Source organism: Pogona vitticeps, chromosome 11 (genome assembly GCF_051106095.1).
Source record: "Pogona vitticeps strain Pit_001003342236 chromosome 11, PviZW2.1, whole genome shotgun sequence".
Classification (NCBI taxonomy): Eukaryota; Metazoa; Chordata; class Lepidosauria; order Squamata; family Agamidae; genus Pogona; species Pogona vitticeps.
This window is the reverse complement of record NC_135793.1, coordinates 26,086,349-26,111,586: the sequence shown is the minus strand read 5'-3', so window position 1 is coordinate 26,111,586 and position 25,238 is coordinate 26,086,349. Positions and strand designations below refer to the sequence as shown.

Genomic DNA, 25,238 nt, shown 5'->3' with positions numbered 1-25,238 from the left:
ACTGAAGCGTATGTGCAACCCCTTTGCCACTCCACATAGGGAGGGGGAGGAAATGCCCCAAGCCGCTTCTCTGCTGCTGCTCCCCCTGACTAGGAAATCAGTGGGGCAGACGTGATGCGAGCCACGCTCCCTTGAGCCGCCCCTCCTCCCTTTCCAAATGCAAGAATAGATGATGCCTTTGGAGACCACTAAAACCATCATACAAGACGTGAGCTTTCGTGGAGGAACACCACTTCCTCAAGCCTGTACCAGTGGGAAGAACTTAAGGTCCCAAAGTTGTTGGCAAGGTGGATTTCTCCACGAGACACGTCTTTCTGAGATGCAAGCGAGGAGAGGTGCCAGAAGCGCCTCTGGTTGGTGTTTCAAAGTTACAGCCGAGGCAGCTGTGGATTGGATCTTGCACCCCGGCTCTTCCTACAAAGAAGCGCACACCCTGCATGCACACACACTTCCCCATTAGGTCTCACTTTGAAACAGACACCTTTGGCTTTGGTTTACCCTCGGCATGGGTCAGGCCTCCAGGAATCGAGGAAGGGCAGATGATGATGGAGGATCATCATCCTACGTGGGCATGCCACAGCTGGCAAAGGGCCTGCAGTTCCTTCTCCCTGTGCTAGGGGGCCCTAGTTAGGCAGGCTGGGAGGCGGGTGCCAGAGATCAAGCAGCGTGCAAAGTCCTTTCCTGTGCCAAGGAATTCATTGCATTCAGGAGGTGCACAAGCGCCAGACCTTCCCTCCCCTCCCCTTCCTTCGTGCAGAGGCACAAAGTGGCTGCTCTCTAGAAGGTGCTGAGGGCTTCATTCCCTTCAGCCTGAGCCAGAAGAGCCTGGGGACGGCAGACGTTAGGGCAGTGAAGGCCACGGGGTCCCCTTAAGGCGTGCTTAAGGCTTCGGTGGCTGCTGAAAGTTCACGCTGAAGTCCAGGGATTTCCACCTGCAGCAGAAGAGAACCTTGTGCTAAGGCCAGGGCCGGCTCTGCCATGAGATGGGCTGAGGACGCTGCTTTAGGCTGCCTGTTTGGGGTTCACGAGAAGACAGGAAACGGTGACTTTCTTTCCGGTCGTTGTAATTTTGCTGCTAGGGATGGAAAGCATTGCTTCTGGGCCTTTCTGCCGCCAGAAAGAGCCAAAATAACCAGGTTGGCTTTAGGTACTACGTGCCTCCTCTTGGGGGGGGGGGGGAGAAAGAGAGGTTGTGCCACAGGACCCTTTCCTGGGGCTGACGTGGTGCCCCGAATCCCAGGACCTGCCAGTCTCTTCCCTCTGCTTCCTGGCAGAGTCGGCGGCAGCGATCGGCTCACAGACAAGGAGGCCTTTGTGCCAGAATTAGCTGCTGGCCACTCTGCCTGCTTCTTGCTTCCACTCCAGGCCAGCCCAGCCCTTTTCTCTCCCTTCTTGCTGGGCCCAGAGTTCTTGTGACATGGTCCCCGTACACCTTCATGGTGCCCCACATTCTCTACTAGGAGAACACCCCCCCAAGGGTTGGCTTCAGAGGACACTCCCCCCCACACACAACTTTCTCACCACTACTTTGGCCAAAAACAGGGGGTGGGCTGGCATTTCCACTTCTTTGGCAACCTGAGTGTGTTCAACGTGGGTGCTAGGAGCCTGAGGGCTGCTCGCTGGCGGCTCTTTGCCTCCCCTCTCTGGCCAGCACCCAGGATCTGGGAGTGGGTCCCTGGAGGGTGGGTGTGCAAGCTGTGAGAGTCGAAGCAGAGCCTCCTCCTTCTCCTCTCCGTTGGCAGTTTCCGGAGGCTTTGCCCAGGCAGTGCCGCCTTCCAAGGGATGTCCTCTTCTCTGGAAGGTCAAGCTCCCTGGCTCATCGGATGTGACTCATGGGGGTAGAAGGGGCATTGGGCCAGCCAGGCCTGAACCTGGAAGCCCAGTTCTGTTCGGGGAGGGGGAGAGCAGGCAGGCAGGCATCTGCCACTGGGGTCCCTGGCCTTCCGGCTCACCTGCCCTGGAGGGATGTGCTTCCCAGGCTCCCAAGGTAGGCGAGGTGTCTAGACGCTGTACAGTACCTCATGGCTGCCTTGCCATCTGTGAAGGTGCTGGCATTTGTCTTCCTACTCTTGAGTAATCATTGGTGGTGTGCTGCGCAGTGCCGCCTGCGCTGCTGCAGCTTTCCATTGTCCAGCACTGCCCCTAATTCTTCCCTGCTGTTTTTTCCACCTCCTTCCCTCTCAGCCTGCCCTGTGGTGCCTCCTGCCTTTAGCACCGGGGCTGATTTGGAGCCAAGCCTCCTCCCCAAAAAAGGTTGATGGAAACTTTTTATTGCAGCCAGGCAGTTATCCTGAGAGGTGGCCAAGGTGGGTGGGTGGATGAGAGGTGGACAAAGAACGGAGTGCTTTGTGCACCGCTCAGCTGCCCCAAGAGTCTTTTTGGTTTCCCTCTTCGTTGAGTCCTTGCTCTGGTATGGATAGAAACAGGCAGGGACCCCCCCCCATCTGGGCCAGGTGGCCCTGTTGCTTTGACCCACTCTGTGTCCCCTCTTCATGATGAGAGGAGGCCGAATCAACAACCAAGGGGTCCTCTTGAGGTCCTGCAACCGTGCTCCTCCACCATCAACCCCTGGCTAAGACCGGAAAGGCACTCCTGACGCAGCCTCTGCGTCCAGAGCCGTTTCCACCCAGGCAGGTCATCTCTCTGCTTCCCGGCAGACCCTGGGCTCCCTCTCCTCTCCAGCCGGGAATGAGCACAGCCCCTCTTTTTTTGCTCCGAGTGTGTGGGGTGGGGTGCCAGGCCCCTGGGCTGCCTGCCTGCCGCTCTCCCACATCTGGACTCTATTTCCGAAACAGAGCAGCCGGGGAGTGCAGGCTGCGGGTCCAGAGCAACGGTGGAGGAAAAGGAAAGCTGTGTTTGTTTTCTTTCTTTCGGATCCAAGCTGCTCAGCCTCTGGCGGCATTTGAAGAGAATGTGCTGATTTGGTGCATAGCTGAGCTTTCTGTGCTCAACGTCCCAGCAGACTGGCCCTGGTGGGGGTGTCCAGGGGTGGGGAGGAAACTCAATGAATTGGGGGGGGGAAGAGAGAGCAGATGAGAGAGAAGGGGCTGGGAAGGAATCCCTTCCACCCACCCTCGGGGGGGGGGACAGTCTCCAGATTCTGCTCTTTCCCCCACACTTCTCCCCGAAGGTGTTCTTGTCGCTTCTCAGCAAAGCAAATCTGGTCCTGGGTGCTCTGAGGCTGCAGCAGAGAGAGCAGCCCAAGGCAGAACCTTCTGCTTTTAGGAGCGGTCAGATTGTCTCTTTTTTTTTGTCCCTGCAAGTGTGTAAAGGCCGCCCGCACTCGCTGCCCCCTCCCCTCTGTCCACAGGTGCCTCGTTCAGGTGTCCTGGCGTGGCCCCAGCCACAGAGAGGGAGGAGGTGACAGGAAGCCAAGACGGTCCCCTTGACTCTCCGTATTTGTGTGCTTAGCTTTGCTAGGCAGGGAGCTGTTCTTCATTCATGTCAGCCACCCAGAGCAGGGCTTTGACACTGGATGGACGGGCAGGTGAGAAATGTAATCCATCCATCCGGTGCTCTTCCTGGCTGAGGCACTTCTGCCTTCCTCCTCCTCCTCTTCCTCCTCTGACAACTGGTCCCTTTCTCCTGCTGCTGAACTGCTGGAAGGATTAAGATGAGTTGGAATTTGCCTCTCTTGAGTTCATCATCCAGAACAGATGATGACGATAACCCGTCCTGCTCTGAATTCCTGTATTTCCCAAGACCGATACCTTCGCTCCCCCCACCCACACCTCATAACTTTAAAAAGGGTTCTTGGTGTTCTGGCCTCCTTTTGGGAACCAGTCTTGGACAATCCTATGCTGTTGGTTTCTTAAAGGATCAATCTGTGCGAGGGGAGAGGGTGTTTGCCTGGGGAAAGTGTGTGTGTGTGTGTGTGTGTGTGTGTGTGCGTGTGCGTGTGTGTGCGTGTGTGCTCAAGTGTAAGTGACTGTCCTGCTCATTCCTTTCCAGGCTGTCCCATGTGCCTGTTGGGCTCGGGATTCTCCGAAAGGTGCCTCCACGTTGAATCGTGCAAAGCTTCCTTCTGCTGTGGGAAAGGACCCCCCCCCCTCCGTCAGCTGTGCCCCCTTAACCTCAGTGCTTGCCACAGTCCTGGAGGCATCCTAGCTGGAGATATGTGAAGCCCCCTTGGAGCTCCCAAACCGTGGGGTGGGGCGGGGCAGAGGGGCCGCTTCTCTTCCCTGTTGCTGCCTCCTGCTGCAAAGGGACAGAGGGTGGAAACCTCCACGCAGACTTACAGCACTGGCCTTTCTCTGCAAGTCAGAGGCTAAGCCAGGAAGCCCTGCCTGCCCAAGGCCGCCTGGTTCTTGTCTCGGAGTGCCTCTGTCTCTGGAGTCAAGCCCAGCCATGTGCCGAAGCCTGCAAATTGGTGGCCAAGCCACATGTTTAAAGAATGGTGGCATTTCCACTGGTTTGGGGGATGTTTGGGAAGGATCTCTCCTCCCCCCCCCCACCCCCCCCCCCACACACAAACCCACCCTGCTGCTCCTTGTAGCCTCTTACCCTTCTGCTACTAGCTTGGAAGCCCTGGTACACACGGCCAGGTCTGGCATCTGCCTAGCTGCCATGCCAGCGCTCTGTGGGCTCTGGGCCCTCCTGCTGGCATTTGGACTGCACAATGGGCCCTTGTCTCAGCCCAGCCACCACGGGCTCAGAAGCAGCTGGAGGAGCTCCCTGCGTGTGCCGAGCAATTCATGTGACTCGGGTGGGGGAGGGCAGCCCGGCCCAGCCCAGCCCAGCCCAGCCCTCTTCCCCTGAGCGCCTGGTGCAGCAGCCCCAGTTTGGTCCTGGAGCCTCTTCCCAGCAAAGCTCCCCGGGCAGGCGGGCGGGCAGGCGGGTGGGCGGGCGGGCGGGCGGGCGGGCGGGCGAGGCCTTTGGTCTGGAACCAGGAGGCAAAGCAGAGGCCAGGCAACGTGGGAGCCCAGGGGTTCTGCCCGCTTGGGGTCAGTGGTCAGCTTTTCTAAAGGGGGTGGGGGCTCCCCTGGGGTGGTCTACTCTCTCATCTCACTCCCTTGCAGGTGTGAACAAAGACGGGCGAAGCAGAAGGAAGGCTTTGATGCTCCAGGGAATCTTTCACTCGTCAGCTTGTGAAAAACATACGGGTTTTGCAGTGGAAATGGGACCCTCTCTTGTGAGAGCAGCCAGCTGAGGTTGCTGGTTTTGCTTGGGAGTGGCTGCTGTTTGTGGAAGGGAGAAGGCTCACTCTTGGTTCAGTGAGGGGTGTAAAGCTGGATCTGGAGGACCTTTGGTGTGTAAGTGTGGCTTTGAAGTTGTGTTTGGGTTGTTGTTTGTTTGTTTGTTTGTTTGTTTGTTTGTTTGTTTGTTTTGTTGGTTGCTTGGTTTTTGAAGGCCCGGCACATTTTTAAAGAATGCTGAATTTTCATCTAGGTTTCTTTATCTGTTTTCCCCTCTGTTTTTGACTATTGTTTTCACCCTTTTGTTGTTGGCCATCCTTTTGGCAGCAAATGTGAAGTAAATCCTGCTGCAAAGGTTGAAGGCTTGAGATCCATCTTGCGCACTGGAGCACAAGGTTGGGGTGCGTGTCTGCTCCCCCTCCCCCTCTTGGTTGCTCCAAAGACCGGCTAGGGCTGGGCTGGCAGTATTGGCCGGCTGGAGTGGGGCAGCTGGGCCAGACGGCTCTTGGCTTCCTTGCTCCCCGGTGCTCAACATCTGTTTTCAGGGCTCCTTCCTGAGCTTCTGGAGAATAGCCTCTGAGAGAGCCAAGTTTGTTCTTGAATCGTGGAATACTTCTTAACACACACACACACCCCAAAATAGGAGCCAGGTTCCTGCTGGGGCTCGGCCACGCGTGACACCCGTCCCACGGCTTGTGTCTGTCAGACGGTGGTGGTCTGGAGCCTTGTGAGGGGACAGAATGAGAATCCAGGGGTTCTGAAAGGGAGGTTGGAGAAGGCGATGGCTTTGGGAGGCCCACCCTGGAACTCCCCCGGCCAGTTCCTGAGAATTAAGTCCAAAAAAGGAACTTCTCAAAACTGGGGTCTGACTGGTTCTCCTGGATAGTCATCTTTCAGTTCTGGATGAGTAGCTGAGGGAGCACCTCTGCGTCGTCTTCATAGGAGCATGAGGAACGGCTGTCTGTGGGGTCAGCTCCGTGGTCTCTCCGCCCTGGTCTTGCCAGCCCTGACCGGCAGCTGCCACGGCCCTCCGGGGGCCTTCCCGGCAGAGGGGTCCTCCAGGCCCCTGCCTGGAAATACTCCTGGGGATTGATTGGACCTGCAGCCCCTCCCAGCCGCCGCCCTACCTTCCCTCCCTTGAGGAGCCCCCTCCCCCCCCGAAGTGGACAGACCTTCCTGCTCTTACGCTCTCCCTGTCTGGTCGTCTCCGTTTCTCTGCCCAGGTGGAGGATGGCGGGAAGGCCGCTTTGTCCCAGAAGATGCGCTCCGGGGACGAGCTTGTGAACATCAACGGCACTCCCCTCTATGGCTCCCGCCAGGAGGCGCTCATTCTCATCAAGGGCTCCTATCGCACTCTGAAGATGATCCTGCGGAGGTGAGGTGCATGAGCTGTGGTTACCCAGATGTTGTGGGGCATCCGGGGAGGGGGCTGGGGGCACTTTGCACACGGCCCCTCCTGAGAGCTTGAGAACATTCTGGAGTTACTGGGAAGCAGCTGGGTGGCCGAGGTAGAAGCCCTAGCTCCCTGAATCTCTCAGCCACGATGGCCACTGGATCTCAGGAGCAGCAGCCTCAGATGGACCGTTCCACGCTTTGCTCTCCCGTCTCCTTCTCCTTTTTTCTTCCCCCCCCCACCACCACCACCTTGGGTCTGGCAGCAGAGGTGGAGGAACCCTTCTGAGGGGCGTGTGAGAAGCCTGGCCACCCGAAAGGCAAGTCAAGTGGCTAGTAGGCTGGAGTCCTCCCCACCCCACCCCCTGCGGCGAGGGCCAGCTTTCTCCTGCTTCCTGCTTCCGAAGTGCAGCCTAAGCTCCTTGCTCCAAAGTGCTGCTGCTGCTGCTGCTGCTGCTTCTGCTGCTGCCGCCCGCCGTCCTGTGGCAGGAATTCGCTCCGGCCTCACCACGTGCTGCGGGCCAAGACAAACAGCGGAGGGGCGCCTGGGAGAGTGTCTTCCTCCTCCTCCCCTCCTCGCCCGTGAAAGAACTTGGGTTGGTCTGAAGCGGCTTGTTTTTCCCTTCGGCTACATCCTTCTTCCCCTCCCTCCACAAACAGCAGACGAACAGCGTAGGAGTTTTAAATTGTGCAATGCTCAGATACAAAGAAAGAAAGAAAGAAAGAAAAGAGAGTGTAGGAGTTTTTACTGTCTTGGTGCTACAGAACAAAGCAATTTTTAAAATGGGCACGAGAGGCCAAGCGGGCACCCAGACTCTCCTTTATGGGATGTAGTCAAGCTGGCAGAAGAATGAGCAGCGTTTCAAATTATCCAGAGCTGCTCTTCCTCCTCCTCCTCTTCCTCCTCCTTCAGGAAAGGCAGCAAGAGAAACTGGTGCAGGGTTAAAGAGAGAGAGAGAGAGAGAGAGAGAGAGCGCAAAGGTTTCCCTGGCATTCCCATACACAAGGCTGATGAGTAATCTGCAAATGTGGCAGGGCTCGGAGCAGGGGAAGGCATCATCCTGCCGGCTTCCTGTCTGGAGAGCTGCAAAATGAGACTCCAGGCAGGTTTGCCCCTGCCCGCTCTTCTGGCTTGCTCCGAGGCTTGGGTGTGGCCCGTGGTTTCCATGAGGCTTTTGTGCTGCTGCTTTTCCAACTTGGCTCCTTTGCATCGAGAGCGAAGCTGCTGCTGCTGCCGGTGCCGTCTGCGGAAGGGCTTGAAGACTGTGCGGGTGGGGGGTGGTAAGTCAGGGGCCACGCAGAGTCTGGAATGTCCCTTCTTCCCACCAGGGCTGCCTTGACCTCTGCCCATTTACCTGGGAGTAAACCGCCTTGGACTCTCCAAATGCCCTGCTGAGTAGAGGGGCTTCCGAGCCGAGCAGCGGCGAGGGCGGCCAGCAGGGCGCTTGTGGTCGCCTCTGCCCCCCCCCTCTGCCCTTTTCCCTTGCCTGCCCCCTTGCCCCACCGGTGGTTCTCCGTTTGCCTCGATGCGCTGGTGGGATCCACCACGGAGCCGGCAATGATCTCATCCTTCCTGCGCTCTGTCCCAGCCGCTTCCTGTGCAGGGTGAGTGCGGAGGCCAAGTCGGGAGGAGGCTGCAGCTGCTTCAGCCAGGGGAGGGCTGGAATTCCCCCAGCTGGGCCAAGCTCCGTCTTTCCTGGTGGGGACAGAGCCCCAGCCCTCGACACCGTCCGTCCGTCCGTCTGTCCGTCGGGCTGGCTCCTGCGGGCGGTGCCTCCCCCCCTCCCCCCCACCCACCAGCTCCCTGCAGCCGGCCGGGGCCCTTGCGTGGAAGGCCACTTTGCCGAGCTGTCCTGTGTCCTCACGTCCTGCAGCCGGGAGGGGAGGCGGCGCCGCTGGGCGGCCGTGGTGGCAGTTGCTGCTCAGAGAGCCAGGAAACCCCGGTCCCTTGGGGGGCTCTCAGGCCTCTGATATCGGTCTGTGCCGAGGCACTATCTCTCTGGACATCGCTTCCTCACTGCTTCCTGCCCGGGAGAACAGGAGAATAGTGTCTAGCTCTGGGAGTGTGTGGGGCTGCTTGGGAGGTGGTGGTGTGTGTGTGGGGGGGAGAGAGAGCAGGAAACCCCTCCCTCCCTCCCAAGGAACCCCTCCCTCTTGTCCTGGGCAGGCTTGCGGGGCCCAGCCCCTCCAAACTGCCTCTTTCCCCCAGTTCCCGGCTCTGTGTAGGCTGGAGGCGTGTAGGGAGAGCTCCTGGTCCCACGAGCTGCCTCCTGGGGTGAGTATGGGATCCCCGGGGTTTGGCCCTCGACACCCATCTACTCCCTTGCGGGAAGGGTGGGGGGAGTGCGGACCACACCGACCCTTCCCTCTTCTTCCCCAAGCCTGAGCGTGGCAGGGTTGACCAGAGCGGGTGGCCTCACTCACCCATGCCATGCGAGGGGCTTGGAGCAAGGCTCCAGTCGGACGCTTGGCTGTGGCAGCCACCTGCACAGGGCGCCTGCTGGCCAGCCGGTTGAGCAGGAGAGGCCCCTTGTTCAGGGTCTGCCCCCTCGCCCGTGGGGCATAACCGCTCCTTCCTCTCTTTGCCTTTGGGGGCAATTTGCCTTCCTGGCGCCAGAGGAGTGCCCATGAAATCCGGGCAGGATCCCGTGGGGTTGCCAGCCCCCCCCTCCCATGGGAATCCTGCCTGGGATGTTCTGAGCTGGCTCCTGGGTTAGCTGTGCCGGTGGGTGGGCGCCAGCTGGGAAGTTCCCGGTTTGGATTTCGGGCCCAGTGTCAGCTTGCTGGTCTGCTGAGTGTTGGTGCTTTTGTGGGCATGTGGCAGAGGGGGAGACGGATGGCGTGCGTGGCTTCTCCCATCTCTTCTCCAATCCTGGGGGGGGGGGCCAAGAGGGAGCTGTACCACCTGTGGTCCTTCGCAGCACACCTGGTGTACCTTCCCACTTAGGGCTTGAGAAGGTTACTCTTCAGGGACCCCAGCATCCCCCGGCCAGCACTGGGCACCCTGGCAGTTGTGATTCAAGAGAAGTAACCCCCACCCCCAGCTCCGCTCCGGGTTTTGCCCCCGCTGCTTGCCCATCTCTGAGGCGGGTCTCTCTTGGGCGGATTCAGTGCTGCCGGCTGCTTCCTCTGTTTACTGGGTGGTGTGACGGCCGCCCTGCCCAACCGCTCAGCCTTCCACCTCTGCTCCCCCTGCATGCCGCCATCCAAGGTGGCTGCTGCTGGCGACCAGGCTCAACGCCCTGACCCTGCCAGCCCGGGGGGGGGGGACGACTTGGGGTGGGGCGGTCTCCTCCATTCCCAGTTTCTCTCCCTGGGCTGCCTTTTGCGGGGCCTCCTCCGATCTTCTCCCTCCGACAGCCCGCCCGCCTGCCCGCCTGCCTGGGGCTCCGTCGGTGGGAGTCTCCCAAGCGTCCCCTGCCAGCCTGCCTGCCTGCCTGCCTGGGGAAAGAAGGCTCTCCCGCCTCTGCTGGGAAAGTTTGGGTTTTGAAACAAGTTTTCCAGACATGCTGCCTTGCGGGTTCTGAGACAGGCAGTCCCCCCCCCCCCCAAAAAAATCCAGACTTTGCCAGGCTCCAGGATTGCTTCAGACGGCACAGCCTGGGGATTTTAAGCAAACAAACTGTGTGTACCAAACATTGTTGTGGTTTTTCACTTGGCTGCCAAGTCTTTTGAGGGAGGCGGGTTGGGGGGGGGGTTTCCTCAGTTTTGCTCTCTGACCAGGAGCAGCAGTGCCTCTTGTACATGTGCCCGTGTGTGCCTGCCTGCGTGCCTCTCTCTCTCTCTCTGTCTCACGTACACTCTCATTTCCCCTCCCTCCCTCCCTCCCTCCTTACCATGCAGGCCATGGAGGGTTTTGTGGTTCTCCCTGTTGCGCACTTATCTTCACAACACCCCCATAGGAGTCCTTGACGGGCCTCAGTCCCTCATCTGTAGTGCTTGGCTTTCTAGAGGCGTGGCTAACACTAGTGGCTTCGTACTCTCCTGCTTCTGGTGTGGTGTTGGGGAGGGTGATGCCATGGTGCAAAATGGCTGGCTACCACCAGGCACACCCCCAAAGATCTCCAGCAGTCGCCGGCCACCTGGGGTGTCCCCCCTGCCCCTGCCTACATATACACACAGAGCGGAGAGGGAAAGAAAAAAGCCAGCCCCTCTTGCCGGCTGCTTTGCATGTCTCTCTCCAAACTGCCCCAAAGGATTGCTGTGTGAGACCAGGGATCTCCATCCCTTGAACCCAGTTCCTGCCCCACCCCACCCCATGCTTCCCACCGATACACTGATGACTGCTCTCCATTGGCTTTCCAAAAGAGCTCTTCTGCAATGGATCGTGTGACTTCTGGGGTGGAGGGGGTGTCTTCCCCTCTCCCTCCCTCCCTCCCCCCCTTTCCCACCCATCCATCCTTCCATCCATAGGTATTTGTGTCAACCTTTCTGCATGCCTTGAATTCTCCAGTCCAAGAGCAGGGAATATCCGGCTGCTGGTGGCTTGGGGAGCAGAGTGGGTCAGGCTGTCCCTGGCAAAGGGAATGGGTGGGTAGGTGTGGGGTGCATGGGAAGGAGATGCCAGGTGCACATGAGCAGGTGGGAGAAGGATCCAGTGGAGCTGGGCTGTGGGGCACAGAGGTGGCCTCACTGGGGAGGCCCCTTACATCCATTGGGATTCCCCCATTTCCCTGGGCTTCTCTGAAGCTCCCTGGCCAGCTGAGGGTGGGCAGAAGTGTGTGTGTGTGTGGGGGGGACTCCTCATGAGTGCTGTTCCTTCTCATTCCGGACCCCCCCTCCCCCATATCTTGCCTTCCGACTGGCAGAAGGAACGTGCCCATCCTCCGGCCACACTCATGGCACCTGGCCAAGCTCTCCGAGGCCCGGACTGAGACGACCGCCATGCCCTGCCCCGCTGATGCCTTCAGCCTCTCTTGGCACTCGGGATGTGACACCAGGTGAGTGGGGGGTCGGGAGTGGGGGGGACGCAGTCCAGGCACTCTGGCACACACCCCCCGTGCCTTAGATGCCTGCTGCCAAGGGACGACAGCCCCTCCCCTGGGTCTCTCTTTTGAGGCATAGATGGGTGTCCCCCCCCCCCAAACACACACACACACACACAGAGGCAAACCAGGGGCTGTTCCAAAGGCATGGGAGCATCCCTCAAGGGCTTAGGCCAAGGGCAGGCTCCTGGTTGGTGTTGCTCCAGCGGACTAATGGCGGGGAGTCGTGTTCCCGGTCCCCTTGTGGGCCTTGGGGGTCGTGGGCCGCCCCTGTTTTGCTGAGCCTTTTTGCCCTGGCAGAAGGCAGCCTCCCTGGCCAGATTGGAGGAGTGGGCAGTCCTGCTTTGGGCCCAGTTTCCTTCAGGGCCTTCTGCAAGTGTTTGCCTTGCCCTGCCTGGGAGCACAGGGGAGGGTGTTGGCATTGCTGCCCCACCACCGCCACCCCTTTCCCCCTGCCTGCCTGCCTGCCTGCCTGCCTGCCTGCCTGCCTGCTTGCCCGCCCCACTGGGCCCGTGGGAGCGTCTCCCGGTGGTCTGGCTCCTTCCTTCCTTTCCCTCCCCAGCGCTGGGGCATCACACGGGATGGTTTGCTGGGCCGGCTCCCACACCCCAATATTTCCCCTTCCTTTGCTTGGCGTATGTGTTTGGGCTGAGCTTGCTTGCGCTCCTCCCCGTCAGGAAGGGAGGCGGCTCCCGGGCCGCTCTATCTGCCAGCGGGAGGGGGTCATGCATTCCAGATCTCTTGCCCAAGTGACGAGGGGGCGGGGCGGGCGGGCGCTGCCAGTTCTCTCCAGGGCGGAGGGTGTGCCATGGATGGCAGGAACACTCTGGTGCCAGCCCCGCCCTGCCCCAAAAGGCTCCTTTTCCGTTCCAGACCAAATTAGCTGCAGCTCCGGAGGCGGCTGGGATGGGGATCTCCTCTCTCCCTGCCACAAAAACTCTCTGCTCCTTCCCGAGCCTCTTTCCTGAGACCAAAGGCGCCCAAGGCAATATATATATATAGAGAGAGAGAGAGAGAGACTGGCCCCCCCTCTTCCCACGCCACCCGCACTTTTGAAACTCAAAGGTCACCCCTGAAGACATGAGACTGCTTTGGGGAAACCAGCTGGGTTGAGGGAGGAGGTTGGCATCCGCCCTCTCCCTACCCGCAAGCGAGCCCCCCCCCCGCAGCCAGCCTTGTTCCTTGATGGGGCAAGGGCAGTAGAACCCAGGGGCGGCGGGGTTTGGGGTGAGAGGCCCCTCGCACTCAGAGCAGGAGCCATTCAGGCAGGAAGTGGCTCTGGACAAGAGGGGCCCAGCTCAGGATCAGGGTGTGTGGCAGGGCGGTCCGTGGGCTTTGGGGCTTTTTTGGGGGGAGAGGTACAGGTGTCCAGCATCCTCCTCCTCCTCCTCACGTGGATGTTCCTCTCCCTCCTCCTCCTCCGCCAGCGACCTCTCCTCGCCCTGGACCCCCCTGTCCCGCCACTGCAGCACAGAGAAGAGCAGCTCGCTGGGGAGCATGGACAGCCTGGACCCTCCCAGCCAGACCTCCTACTACGAGGGCAGCCTCTCCCCCATCGACCAGGCCATGTTCCAGAACAAGCGGGACTCTGCCTACAGCTCCTTCTCGGCCAGCTCGACCACCTCTGATTCTGCCCTGAGACCCGAGGAGAACAGCCCTGCCGAAGGCCACCCGCCGGGCTTCCTGCCGGACCACCGGTACCTCCAGACGGGCAGCGAGGGCAGTGAGCCGGCCAGCCGGCACTCTCCAGCCGCCTTGCTGGCCCCCGGCCTCCGGCCAGCCTCCTGCACTCCCGCCAACCCCTCCTCTGGCTTGGCCAAAGGGGCTGCCCCCCCTCCACTGCCTCCGGTGAGGCAGGACAGCCTGCGGGCCTGCAACGCCCCGCCAGAGGCCACCGGGGTGGACTCCCTGCACCCGAAGGGGCGGTGGACTTCAGACTCGTCTCTGTGCCCCCAAGGCAGGGACCCTCGAGGGCCGAGTGGGCAGCCGGCCTCCGCCGGGCACGCAAAGGGCTCTCTGTCTGCCGAACAGTACTACCTGCTGAGCTCCCACGCGGACCCCCACCCCCCACCCATGGAGAAGGGTGCCTCCAGCACAGAGTCTCTCTTGAATGAGCAGGTGGGGGGGCACCCCTCGCAAAGCCATCCCCCCCACGGCATGGAAAGAAAGGAGCAGGAGGGGGAGCTGGGCCCCCACGACATGAGCTCCTCTGCCTGGAAGGCCAGCTGGCCGGGCCCTTTGGGCCACCGGCACAGCGCCCCCGAGCACCTGCTGGCTGCCCAGCTACAGGCCCTGCACGTGGCCCCCGGCCAGGAGGACCCCCGCTGGACTGTGTCTCCGCTGCACGCTGAGCAAAGAGGTCCCAGAACCCCCGAGCCGTGGCGGGATCGGGATCGGGATCAGGATCAGGGCAGCTGTGCCTCTCCTGGCCACTCTCGTCCGGGGTGGGGGGGAGGCTCCTGTTCCCCCCAAGGCCGGCACCCTGGACACGAGAGACCCCGGAGCGCTTCCGTCGAGTTGGGGTCACCCTCGCCACGGCAGCCGGCTGGAGATGCGGCCGGCAGGGACTTCCCAGCGGCCCCTTCCCTGAATGCTGCTACGGAGGGGGTCCGGGATGCAGAAGGGGCCCCCTCGGCTCCCAGGAAAGGCGGGTCGATGCAGCACCGCTCTGCCCAGATGCGCCGCCGCAGTGACCGCTTCGCCACCAACTTGCGCCATGAGATCCAGTGGCGCAAGGCCCAACTGCAGAAAGCTAAGGGCTCTGGGGTGCTCTTGGGTGGGGAGGAGACAGTGCGGGAAACAGAAGAGCCCCCCAACGTCTCCCCCACCCCTCCTTCCCCGCCGCCCCCAGCTCCAGCCCCTGCCCCTTCTCCGCCGCCACCCCCGGTGGAGGCCAGGCCGCCCGGCTTCAGCCTGAGCGCCAGGCGCTGGGGGTCGGAGCTGAGCATCTTTGTGGGGGAGGGCAACACCCACAACCCTGGTCGGGCCCTTCTGGCCCCGGAGCCCCGTTGGAGGGCCCAGGAGCCGGTGCCGGAGCGGCCCCCAAAGCCTCTGCCCCCAGCTCCTGGGCGGAGCGGACGCTGGCGATGGTCTCCGGAGCACAAGCTGCAGCCGCACCATGAGGGCTCGCCGGCGACTCAGCCGGAACCCCTGTCCCATTTTCCGGACGAGTCGGGACTCCTGCCTTTTGCAGACAGGAGAAAATTCTTTGAGGAGACGAGCAAGCCGCTGCCGTCCGGATACACGCACCTCCGGCACAGCAGGCTTGGGGGGTTGCAGGCCCCCAAGGCGGAGGAGCAGAACACTTTCCAGCCCGTGGGCTCTGAGCACCTGGCCATGCGGCGCCACTCCATGGACCAGGCCTACGGGTTGCCCTCGCCCCCCGTCTACCCAGACTTCCACAGGGAAGCCCTCGCGTGCTGCCAGCCTTCGGCTCGACATCGGGGGGATTGTGACTGCTGGCAGCCCCTGCCCTGTTCCTGCGCCCCTCGTGAAGCCTGTACCTACTGCTATGGGGAGAGGTGCCCTGCCTTGCACCAGAGGAGCTTGCCGGTGCCCGCCAGCCACTGCGCCCACCACTGCCACCCTCGCCCGGCCTGGACCCGCTACAGCGACTGTTGTTGCCTGGGAACTCACAAGTGCTTGGACGAGGCTGGGCCCTGGCCAGCGAGGAAGGTAAGGGTCCCTTAGCTGCGCACAGAGCTTGTGTGTGTGTGTGTGTGTGTGGGGAAGGACGCTGGGCTCAAGGGGGACTGGCCCCGCTTCACCGCCCTGGCACCTGAGGTCCCCCAGATGAGCTCAGCTCCTGCTCCTGCATTCCCCTGCCCAGCTCTCTTGGCTTGGAGGTCCTGCCTCCCAGTGGCTGTGAAATTCCCCAGTAGGAGAGGCTCAGCCCCATGCCCTCAGCACCCCAATCCTGTCAGCAGGAGGGGGAGGGGGGGGAGGGGGAGGGAGATCACTCTTTGGAGCACTCTGTCTTCTCTACCACTGCCCAGGCTGGTGAGGCTGAAGGGAGGGCCACGTGGGGCAGGGGGTTATGGGTTTTCTCCCAGAAGACCCGCAGCCCCTCCATCCCAGCCTCACCTCCTCCTCGTCCTCTGACTCATTTGTCCAGGAATTTCCTTCCGATGAATGGGAGCCTCCAGCTGTAAACAGGAAGAGCAGCCAGTCCATGAGGTAAGCAGCCTTGCACTGCGGGGGGGGGGGGCATGTGGGAGGGGGAGAAGGCAGGAAACATTGAACCTTGGTCCCTCCCGGGTGCCCGAAGGCAGGGCATCCTGGCAACGCTGGCCCCATACCACCCACTGCCCCCTACTTGTGGGCCCCACAGGCAAAATCCAGGACCTCTCTTGACATCTGTGATGTCTCTTGGGTGATCCGGCAGAGCATGGGGGGGCAGTTCTTGTAGGCCGGAGGGCGGGGGGGCGAGCCACCTCGTCCCCCTCTATTGTTGCTCATGGGGAGAGAGATGCCATGCCCTCCCTGGGCTTCTTGTTAGGTGGACATGTCTCTCTGTGGGCTTTCCAGACCCGTTGGCCCTCGTTCGGGCAACCTCCCAACACCTCGTTCCACCGGGCATCTTGGGAGGCTTTCCTGCAATCTTTTGCCTAAACAGGAGAGGCAGAGGTGATGTCACTCTGGGCTGAAGCATTCCTGCCCCCCCCCAGTAAGCCTTTCACTCTGCCTCCCAGCTTGGCCTTTTAAGGTCCCACAGAGACTCCCGTTTGGGGTCAGAGTCACTGCCGCCCTCTCTGGGACGTGCAGGGTTCCTGGTTTATTCCCCTGCCAAGCAAGCATCTTTCTGGCGCGGGCACTGGGGGTGGGAAAATGGTCCCTTGGTGCTTTGGCTTCTTTTGTTCTGAGCAGAGAGAGAGAGGTGTAAGTCTTGACCCAATGCCCAATGGGTTTTTTTTTTAATTTTCTTTCTCTCTTTCGGAAAGAGAGAGGCTGGAACTTGGAGCAAGTGTGGGCTGCTTCTTTCCAGAGGACGCATTTGCTCCTGACAGGGAGGAGGCTGGGCGTTTGCCTGCAGGGGCTGAGTCGGTCTTGCCCCCTCCTGAAGAGCAAGGACCCCCCCCCACCTCTGGGTGGGGAAACTGAGCCTCCTTGATCCAGGCATTTCCTCTTGCTTCCCCCCTCCCTCCCCGCAGTGAGTTGGCCCCACAGAAGATGGGCTTTGCCAGGGTGAGCCCCTTCTGGACCCGCTTCGAGAACACCGAGCCGGAGTGGGCTCCTTTCTGTCGCACCACGTCCACTCGCAACCTCTCTTGGGACCACGAAAGGCCCGGGCAGGCCGCTGAGAATCCAGCCTACGAAGAAGCCGGGAAGCCCCCCCTGCGGGAAAGGGCATACTCGGAAAGCCACCTCTGTGCAGAACCCGCCAGCGCTGCCTCGGGAAAGGAGCCCCAGCGGGAAGCCCCTCTCGCCAGGTTAGAAGAGGCCGGACTGGAATCGCCCGGGAGGGCCAAAAGGAAGGGGCCGCCCCCTCCGCGGCCCCCGCCCCCAAACTGGGAGAAGTACCACCCACGGCGTGCCTCCCACCACCAGCTGCTTCCCTCCAAGGCCAGCCCCTCCACCCCTCCGGAGGACCCCCCCCGCCCCTGGACAGAAGAGCGACGACGCGGCGAGACAGCGGTCCCAGAGCCTGCCTGTGGAGCAGCGGTGGAAGGAGGCGGCCCAGCAACCGCCGTCCCCCCACGCCGGCCCTTCGGAAGCCCCCTCCCCTGGGGCGCAACGCAGCCTCCACCACTGCTGCCACAACGCTCCCTGCCGCCGGAGTCCGGAGTGGTCACCGGTCGCGACTGCCCCCAGCGATCGGAGCGGCTCCTCCAGGTCAGTCTCCCGGCTGCTGCTTCGATCCTGGGGCAGAGGTCCCAGGGAGGGGGGGGTGGCGTGGGGGTCGGGGGATAACTGTCCCGTTGCTTCTGGGTGGCAGGGGTTGAAGGGAAAGATGGCACCAGGAGGGAGGGACCATCTGGGCAGAAGGGGAGGGGGCAAGGCTGGGAAATGGGTCTTTCCTCATTTCACCATTGCCGGGGGGGGTGGACTCGGTGGCCCTCGGGGTCCTTTCCGTGTCCGCAGTTCCGTGATTCTGTGAACACAGGCAGGCTCTGAACCCTAACCCAGCCAGAGCCTTTTGGGGAGGGGGGGGCACAGTGGGGGTGGAGCATTGATTCCTGAGCCAATTCCTGAGGATCAATAACTTGGGGAAGGGGAGGAGGTCTTTAGGGAAAAGGCTGAGCTCTCTCTGGGTGGGAAGATTGGGGGGGGGCGGCTATTGTATTGACTTATTTTGGAAACTTGTGCCCAGTCGTTAAATATAAAATCCCCTCGGATGGGGAGAGGGGCGCAGAGCAGCCGCTATAAATGACGCCCTATACTGCCGTCTGCGTGTAGGAGGGCAGGCTGAAGGAAAGGGAGCACCCACGCGAGCCCAAAGGAGTGGAAGGCAGGGGAGCAGGTAGGATCCGCACAGCTCCTGGCAGAGAGAGAGAGAGGCTCCCCTTCTGACTGGCGGGCTTTGTGCTTCCAGGCCCACAAGCTCCTTGGAGGAGGAAGCCATTCCTGACCCCCAGTGGCCGAAGGAACCCCACGGAGCAGCAACTGGCAGGACACAGGAGGAAGATGCCAGGAACCTGGGTGAGTGTCTTTCCCTCTTTGTGAGTGCCGGCCGGGGTCTCTGTCTTCCCGGCAGCCCTGCTGATTTGCCCTCCTCTCTTTCCCAGCAGCTTCTCAAGAGCCAGAGAAGGCCTTCCACGGAGCAGCGAAGGAGAGGGGTCCCTTGGCCCCAGCTGGCCCCTCGCCCCCCTTCCGGCTGAACTCGGAGGAGCTGATGAGAGAGGTGGCGGGCCAGGACCGCTCCCTCGCGGGGGTGCTGAGCCCTGCCTTGGGACGGGTGACGGCCACGGAGGTGATGGGAGACTTCTTCTCGCCCAGCGACAGCCCCGCGTGGGGAGAGTGGGACCGGCAGGCCCACGCAGGTGGGGCAGCCCTGCCCAAGAGGTAGGTGATGCTTGGTTAAATGGGCTTGGGCGGGGGGGGGCTTCAGCTCTGTGGAGAGGCTGGTGGAAGGAGAGGGTTGGGGCCCAGCCGAATATCTTCAAGATATCTTCGAGAAACAAGTAGCCACATTTCCAGCTTGTCAACAAATCCCAAAGAAGGAAGTAGACACTCTTAGATCCTGAGAACCAAATTAGAGAGGTGATGAACCAACACATGCTTGATTCTCTTCAGCTGTTGACAGTCTGAAGTCAGTCTAAAAGGGGAAGAGTAGCCCTTGGCCGCCTCTCCTCTCCTCTCCTCTCAGGAGGCCTTTTCTGGTCTCTTGACCCTCAGCCTTCCTTGTCCACCAAGGAGCAGGTTCAGAGCCATGTCGTCCAGCCCTGCTGAGGCAGCTGTATTGGGTGAATTGTTTCCTTGGGAGATGTTGCCTGTCTGCCACTGTGGTCCTCTTGGTGCCCCCCCCCGCCCCCCCCGTTCCACTCTTTCCATAATGCCCTCTCTTGGTGCAGGCAGCCGGCCCCGTCTCTCTCCCCGGCCTGTGGAGCAGGCACCGCCAGCCCCGCCGCGGGCTCCGTCTCTTGCAACCCCTCGGACAGCAAAGCCAAGCCGGCCGGCCAGGCAAAGGAGACGCCTGAATCAGTGGGGATCAGCTCAGAGGAGGAAGAGGAGTTGGATTATGACCTGGCCCGGAAGAAGGTGACTGGGAGGGGGAAGGGAGGGGGCTGGAGAAGACTCTGGCGGCCTTGCTCGGGTTTTCCAGCAATATGCTTGTTCGGTTAAGGTGCAGCATCTTGGCCGGCATGAAGCCCCAAGGCCTGCTTTAACTATCTGGGCGAATCCACGGCCACCGACCATCGTGTCTCCCAGGATTGCTGGGAAGCGTGGTTTCTGAGCTGCAGCAGTGAAGGGCTAATAAAGCAAGCCTTCTCAGTTGTTTTGTCTTTTTCACTTCAATTTCTTGGATAATAAATACTTTTTTAAAAAAAAAACATTTCAAACAAGGAGAAGGAAAAAAGAGTTTGAAAAGAAGCTGTTGAGATGATTTGCTTTTGAAGGTGACCTGACCCCTCCCCCCCCGCCCGCGCCCCTGATCTGTTCCCCCTGCCTTCCAGGTACAGTTGATTGAGAGCATCAGCCGGAAGCTGGCGGTGCTGCAGGAAGCACAGCGAGGCCTTCAGGACGACATGAATGCCAACACGGCCCTGGGGAGGGAAGTGGAGAGCCACGTCAAGGGGGCCTGCAAGAGCCAGGAGTACGAGAAGTTCCGCCTTTTCATCGGAGACCTCGACAAAGTGGTCAGCCTGCTGCTCTCTCTTTCCGGGAGGCTGGCCCGGGTAGAGAACACCCTGGGGGGCCTGGATTCGGAAGCTCCAGAGGAGGAAAAGGTGGGGAAAGATCCCAGCCAGGGCAGAGGAGAAAGGGGAGGGTTAGGGTTCAGAACGAAGGTGGCGCACTCGGGAGGGAGAGACCCTTCCGCCAGCCGTGGCCTCGCTGCTGCTGCGGAACTAGCTTGGGGTCTCCACCTCTGGCTCTGAGTCTGGGCCTCTCGCAGGACTGGTTGTCGTGGGTTTTCCGGGCTCTTTGGCCGTGTTCTGAAGGTTGTTCTTCCTAACGTTTCGCCAGTCTCTGTGGCCAGAGTGCTGTCCTCTGAAGATGCCCATGGCCACAGAGATTGGCGAAAACTTTAGGAAGAACAACCTTCAGAACACGGCCAAAGAGCCCGGAAAACCCACAACAACCATTAGATCCTGGCCGTGAAAGCCTTTGCAAATATATCTCTCAAGACTGCTGTGACTCTTTGCCAGATGACCCGATCAATATCCCTTCCAGGCAGGGCAGTGGAACCGCTGCTTTCCCTGATGCAGAACCTGAGGGCCGGCCGTCACCTGAAGGGCATGCTTTTTAAAAGGTGTGGCTTTCACTGGCCGTGCCTCCAGTTTGGAGAGGAGGCAGAGCCGCGGCTCCAGGGCCAGAGGCGGCTTCTGGCCCTGACCGAGAGTCACAGCGGCTTTCCTGCTGCATCCGCCCTTCCCCTCCTCATCACTCTTTGCAGGGAGCAGCGTGGCAGCTGGGAGGGGGAGGATTTCCACCGGGCAAGGAGCCCTGAGTCACCCCGATGATGCTGTTTTTAAAATCAGCATAGGGAAAACAAGTTTAAGCATCATCTGTGAAAGTGTGGGGGAAGCGGGATTGGGAAGGGGCAGGAAACCTCCTCCCCTCTGAGGATTCTGTCCTGCGGAGTGCTTGAATTAGCCATGAAGGGGAGGCGGGCCCCGCGGCCGCCATGCATTGGCCTTGAAGGGAGGATGGGAGGCACAAGATCCAGCATGCCCATCCCTGGTCACTGCCTTCCCCGTGAAAGCAAGATGATGGTGGTTGGCTTTGGTCAGGCTGTAACTCTGAAGGGGTGGTGGTGGATGTCAGTCCTGGCTGCTGGCGTGATCTCTCCCTGGGGGATTGGGGCCCTCACGATGAGGACTTTCACTGCCGCCTTTGGGTGTGCCTGGGCGCTCCGGGGCATGACTCTTCTCTCCTTCCTTCCTTCCTTTCCCACCAGCTGGTCCTCTTGGAAAAAAAGCGGCAGCTGATGGCCCAGTTGGAAGACGCCAAGGAGCTCCAGGAGCACGTGGCTCGGCGGGAGCGCGTGGTCTTTGCCAGCGTGTCCTGCCGCCTGCCCAGCGAGCAGCTGCAGGACTACCAGCACTTTGTGCGCATGAAGTCAGCCCTGGCCATCCAGCAGCGGCAGCTGGAGGACAAGATCAAGCTGGGTGAGGAGCAGCTGCGCTGCCTGCGGGAGAGCCTGCGCCGGGGCGCCCGGGAGTACTAGCGGGGCCCCGTCTGGTGGCTGCCGGGAGACACATGCGCGCCCACGGGGGCCTTGGTCCTGGATCACGACCCTCCGGGCACTCGCTGCCTGCTGCATTCCTGCCCTCAGGAACGAGCCGTTTTGCCAAAGACTGCCATGCCAATCACCGTGTGCCTGCCCAGCCACCCTCCGTGCCAGGGGAGGCTGGGATCCCCCATGTGCCCTTTGGCCAGAAGACGGTGCCTGCCCCCCTTTGGGATGGGTGGTGTTATGGCTGCTCAGGAAGAATGGGGGGGGCTGGGGGCGGGTGGGTCATGGAGCCCTGTTGGAAGGCAGAAGTTCCTGCACAGGCAGGCAAATGGGGGCTTGCTCAGAGACCATCCCTCGCCTTCCCCTCTCTTGGGAAGCCAGCTGAACGATGACGAAAGGAAACGCATGCCAGCCCCCTAAGCAGTGGCAGGACTCCCCCCCTGCGGTGGTGGCGGCTGATTGCCCAGGTTGGCCCCATTCCACCCCTGGTGTTCCTGAGTCCCCAGGAGCCTCCTCGTCCCCTTCCCCAGCTTTATTTATTTTCCTCCCTGGATGCAAATAACCATGTTTCCAGCTTAAGTCAGGGATGGTGGGTTGGGTCACGGAGATGCTGGGCCTGGCTGGCGGGAGGGCGGGCGGCCTGTGGGGGCCACACAGCCGGTTCTGCCAAGGTGATCCTGAGCTCCCTGTGCCCGTGGCAGCCTTGGAGGAGGCCTCGCGCTTTGCAGACCCCCTTGACAAGCGTCCTCTCGTCTTCACAAGAGAAGCAGCAGGTGCAACAAAGGGGGACGGCTGCTTTGTGCCCCGAGATAGCCCTTCCCCTCCTTTCCCGGAGAACCCCTGGCCAGATTCTTGGTCCAAAACAGGAAAGAATCATTGCTCTGGTTTGCCCTGAGAGCCCCTGACAGGCATCCAGATGGAAGAGCCGCTGAAGGACCCTCTGGGCCGACTCGCCTTGCCTGGCCGCTGCCCACGGCTTGGTCTCCTTTGGGGGGACATGTCCCCTCGGCAGGGAGACCAACGCCCCACCTCCAAGCGATTTCTGCACCAACCCTCACCTGGTGCCTGTTGGCAGCCTTAGAGCCGCTCCGCCCTCCGAGGGAAACCCCTTCCCCATCATGGCTCTGAGAAGGCCCTGCAGGAGCAGCTGCGCATTTAGGGCTGGGCCCCAGCACCAGGACTCAACCCCCCCCCCCCAAAAAAACAAGTCCAGCCTGGTGTGCCTTGGACTCCCAAAGAATGTCTCCTTGCTCTTTGAAGCAGAGCTACTGCAATGCCTTTGGTATGAGAGACACCTTGATAAAGGGCAGCATCTTCTGGGTGCAGGGAGAGGTCTCCGGTGCAGCCCCCCCCCCCTTGGCTGCTGGCCGAGCTGTTGTCATGCAAAATAGTGCCTTAAGGCAGCCGTGGGGCTTGAAGGAAAGGCCCCATTACCCCAGGCCTCAGTGCAGTCCAGGAGTCCCCCTCCCTGGCTGTTCCCCCCCTCCAAGCCAGCCCCCATGTCCTCTCCTTGCAAAAGGGGGGGGAAGAGGAGGGGGTGCATTCCAGGTCTTCCTCTTCCTGATTCCTGTGTCTGGAAGGCTGTTTTTCCCAGCAAGGAAGGGCTGCTCTTGAGGGATCCTGTGGGTTTTTCCTGTGGGGCTGGAGGACTCAATGGCTCCGCTTTCCATTCTGTCTTCCCGAACACATACATTTCTGTGGCCCAAGGAATGCGCTGGGATCCTGCCACAGATCTCCCGGCCCCAACATCCTCTTCCTCTCCATTGTGTTTGAAACAATGCTGGAAGCCTAGGCTCCCTGTTTAACCCCCTCACCACGGTCTGAGCAGACTCTTTCTGCCTGGAAAGAGAGAGCAGGGAGGGGGCTGCTGGGTGGAGCAGGGAGGGGCATCTCCCCCTCCTGCCTGAAAACCAAGGGGCCCCTGACGGAGCTTAAGGGCCAGGAGGGTGGCGAACGGGGAGGGTGAGAAGAGGTCGGGGATGTGAAGCAGGGAGAAGCCCTGAGCCCTGAGCCCCCACCCTAGCTGAGACCTTCTCCCCCACCCTCTCTTTTATGAAGGAGTTTCCATCTTGCTCCCCTGCCAGCCCCCCCCCCGCACATGAATAAGCATCCTCAGTTGAGCTCCTCCCACCGCTGCAGCTAGGGACCTTTGCAGCCCCCCCCCCCGGAACTTATTTCAGGGACCCTCATGGGGCTGCCTAACTGGATTTTGCCTCTGAATGAGCAGGAAAGCCAGCAGCCCCCCCCCCCCCGCTGCTTGTTTTTCTGGTGGTGGGTCCTCCACTGGGCCTCCCCTTCCTATTCCCCCCCCCGCAGTATTCCCTGGGCAGAGGTGTTCCTGGTCCAGCCCCTGCCCCTTTCTCCACCCCATCCCCCAAGTCCCCCCAGGGCCACAGCCTCCACCCCATGGGATTCCCTTAGTTACTGCAGGACTTTCCTCCCAGCCTGACAGGTCGGTTTTGCCAGGACGGACCTGGCCAGGCTGAGGTTCGCAGCCCCTTCCTCCTCTTCCTTCCCTCCCTCCCTCCCTCAGACCAGACTACTTGCACCAGAGGCCCCTCGTCAAAGGAGAACGTTCTGAGGACCATCTCTCTCTGACTTCTCAATCTTCTGTTGCTTTGCAGCCCTCCCCCCCCCTTGCTGCCCACCTGCCCCATTTTACCCTTCCAGGCTTGGCTGAGCCTCCCTCTCGGGCATCAGGACAGCCTCTCCGTAAGTGCCAACACTCTCTGCTCCTCTGCTCTTCAAGGCAGAAGCGGCTGGATATTGCGTTGTGCTTCCTTCTCTCTCAGCTGCTCTCCAGCGTTTCCACCCTGGGAACTTTTCGGTTGCATTTTTTGCGGGTGTTTGTTTCTGTTTGGTCCCCCCCACTCCAGGCAACCTGAGCCTTGGTGTGGTGGGGGAGGGAAGAGGTGGGGAGGGGGGAGTGAGAGTACAATCACATGCCCTTGCATTAAATGGTGCTAATGCTGCCTAGCCTCCCGTGTGGTTATTTCTACAGGAGAGCAGCTGCTCAAAACCAGTGGCCAAGCACAGCCCCCTCTCCCCCAGGCCAGTCAGTGCAGCCCCCCCTCCACAACACAAACGTTGATTGCATCAACAAAGGGAGGAAGCTCCTGCAAGGGTGGGGTGGGGTGGGTGGGGAAGATGCTGCCCAGGTCTTAAGGAATCCTCCCGTCCTGCCCCAAATCAGGCAGAGTCCAGTCTACTCATGGTGGGACGATGCCCACCCCAAAGGACTTCAGGATCAGAGGGGAGAGCCTTCTTGCTCCCAAGGAGGTGGTCTGTGTCTTGTTGCAAAACGCCGAGTGCGGAGATCAAGAGGAAGCCCGATCATCCCCGCAGTGGCCACATCTTTCCAGGGGCATCACATTCTCTGCAAGCGACTGCCCTGCCTTTAAAAAAGAGTCTGCCCGGGCACTGATTTGAGGATTCTGTTTTACAGCCAATGTGGCTGCCCTGCACTTTCCGTGTGAGTCACAAAACTTTCCCCTTGGACCGTAAAAGAACCTTTGAGTGTGTCCTTTTGTGGTTTCTGTGCCACAGGTTGCCATCCTTCAGGGCAGGTGAGCAGAAGAGTAGAGGTTAAAGCACAATTCCTTTTACTGTGACGGTGTACGTAACACAGTCCTCTAAGGTGGGTCAGTCCTGACATCCTGAGATCACAGGATGGCCGGGCGGGGGGGGGATGAGGTCTTACCAAGGGGGCAGTTCATGGTCTGCCACCCTCTTTGCCCAGCCACTCAGCTCCACGGCTCTCAGGTGCTGGATGCTTTCCAGGGGCAACCGTGCCCAGCACAAGGGGGTGGGGAGAGGTGCCTGTCTTGGCATGTCATTCTGGGCTCTGCCACTTGGTGCCTCTCCCCACTGCACATGCAGGCTGCGCGC

The 25,238-nt window shown here is 60.8% G+C and overlaps 1 protein-coding gene across 1 annotated transcript in view; it reads left to right on the top strand.

Moving 5' to 3' along the window:
- Positions 1–24,326, top strand: part of SHROOM4 (shroom family member 4) — a 29,531-nt gene extending 5,205 nt beyond the window's left edge. Inside the window, exons 2-11 of the mRNA XM_078380827.1 lie at positions 6,359–6,510; positions 11,336–11,467; positions 12,940–15,187; positions 15,627–15,688; positions 16,663–17,382; positions 18,045–18,151; positions 18,238–18,514; positions 19,024–19,210; positions 19,627–19,899; positions 21,072–24,326. Of these exons, the coding sequence (XP_078236953.1) occupies positions 6,359–6,510; positions 11,336–11,467; positions 12,940–15,187; positions 15,627–15,688; positions 16,663–17,382; positions 18,045–18,151; positions 18,238–18,514; positions 19,024–19,210; positions 19,627–19,899; positions 21,072–21,341 (4,428 nt within the window). The 3' untranslated portion in view covers positions 21,342–24,326. The remainder of the gene's footprint in view (positions 1–6,358; positions 6,511–11,335; positions 11,468–12,939; positions 15,188–15,626; positions 15,689–16,662; positions 17,383–18,044; positions 18,152–18,237; positions 18,515–19,023; positions 19,211–19,626; positions 19,900–21,071) is intronic.
- The last annotated feature ends 912 nt before the right edge of the window (positions 24,327–25,238 follow it).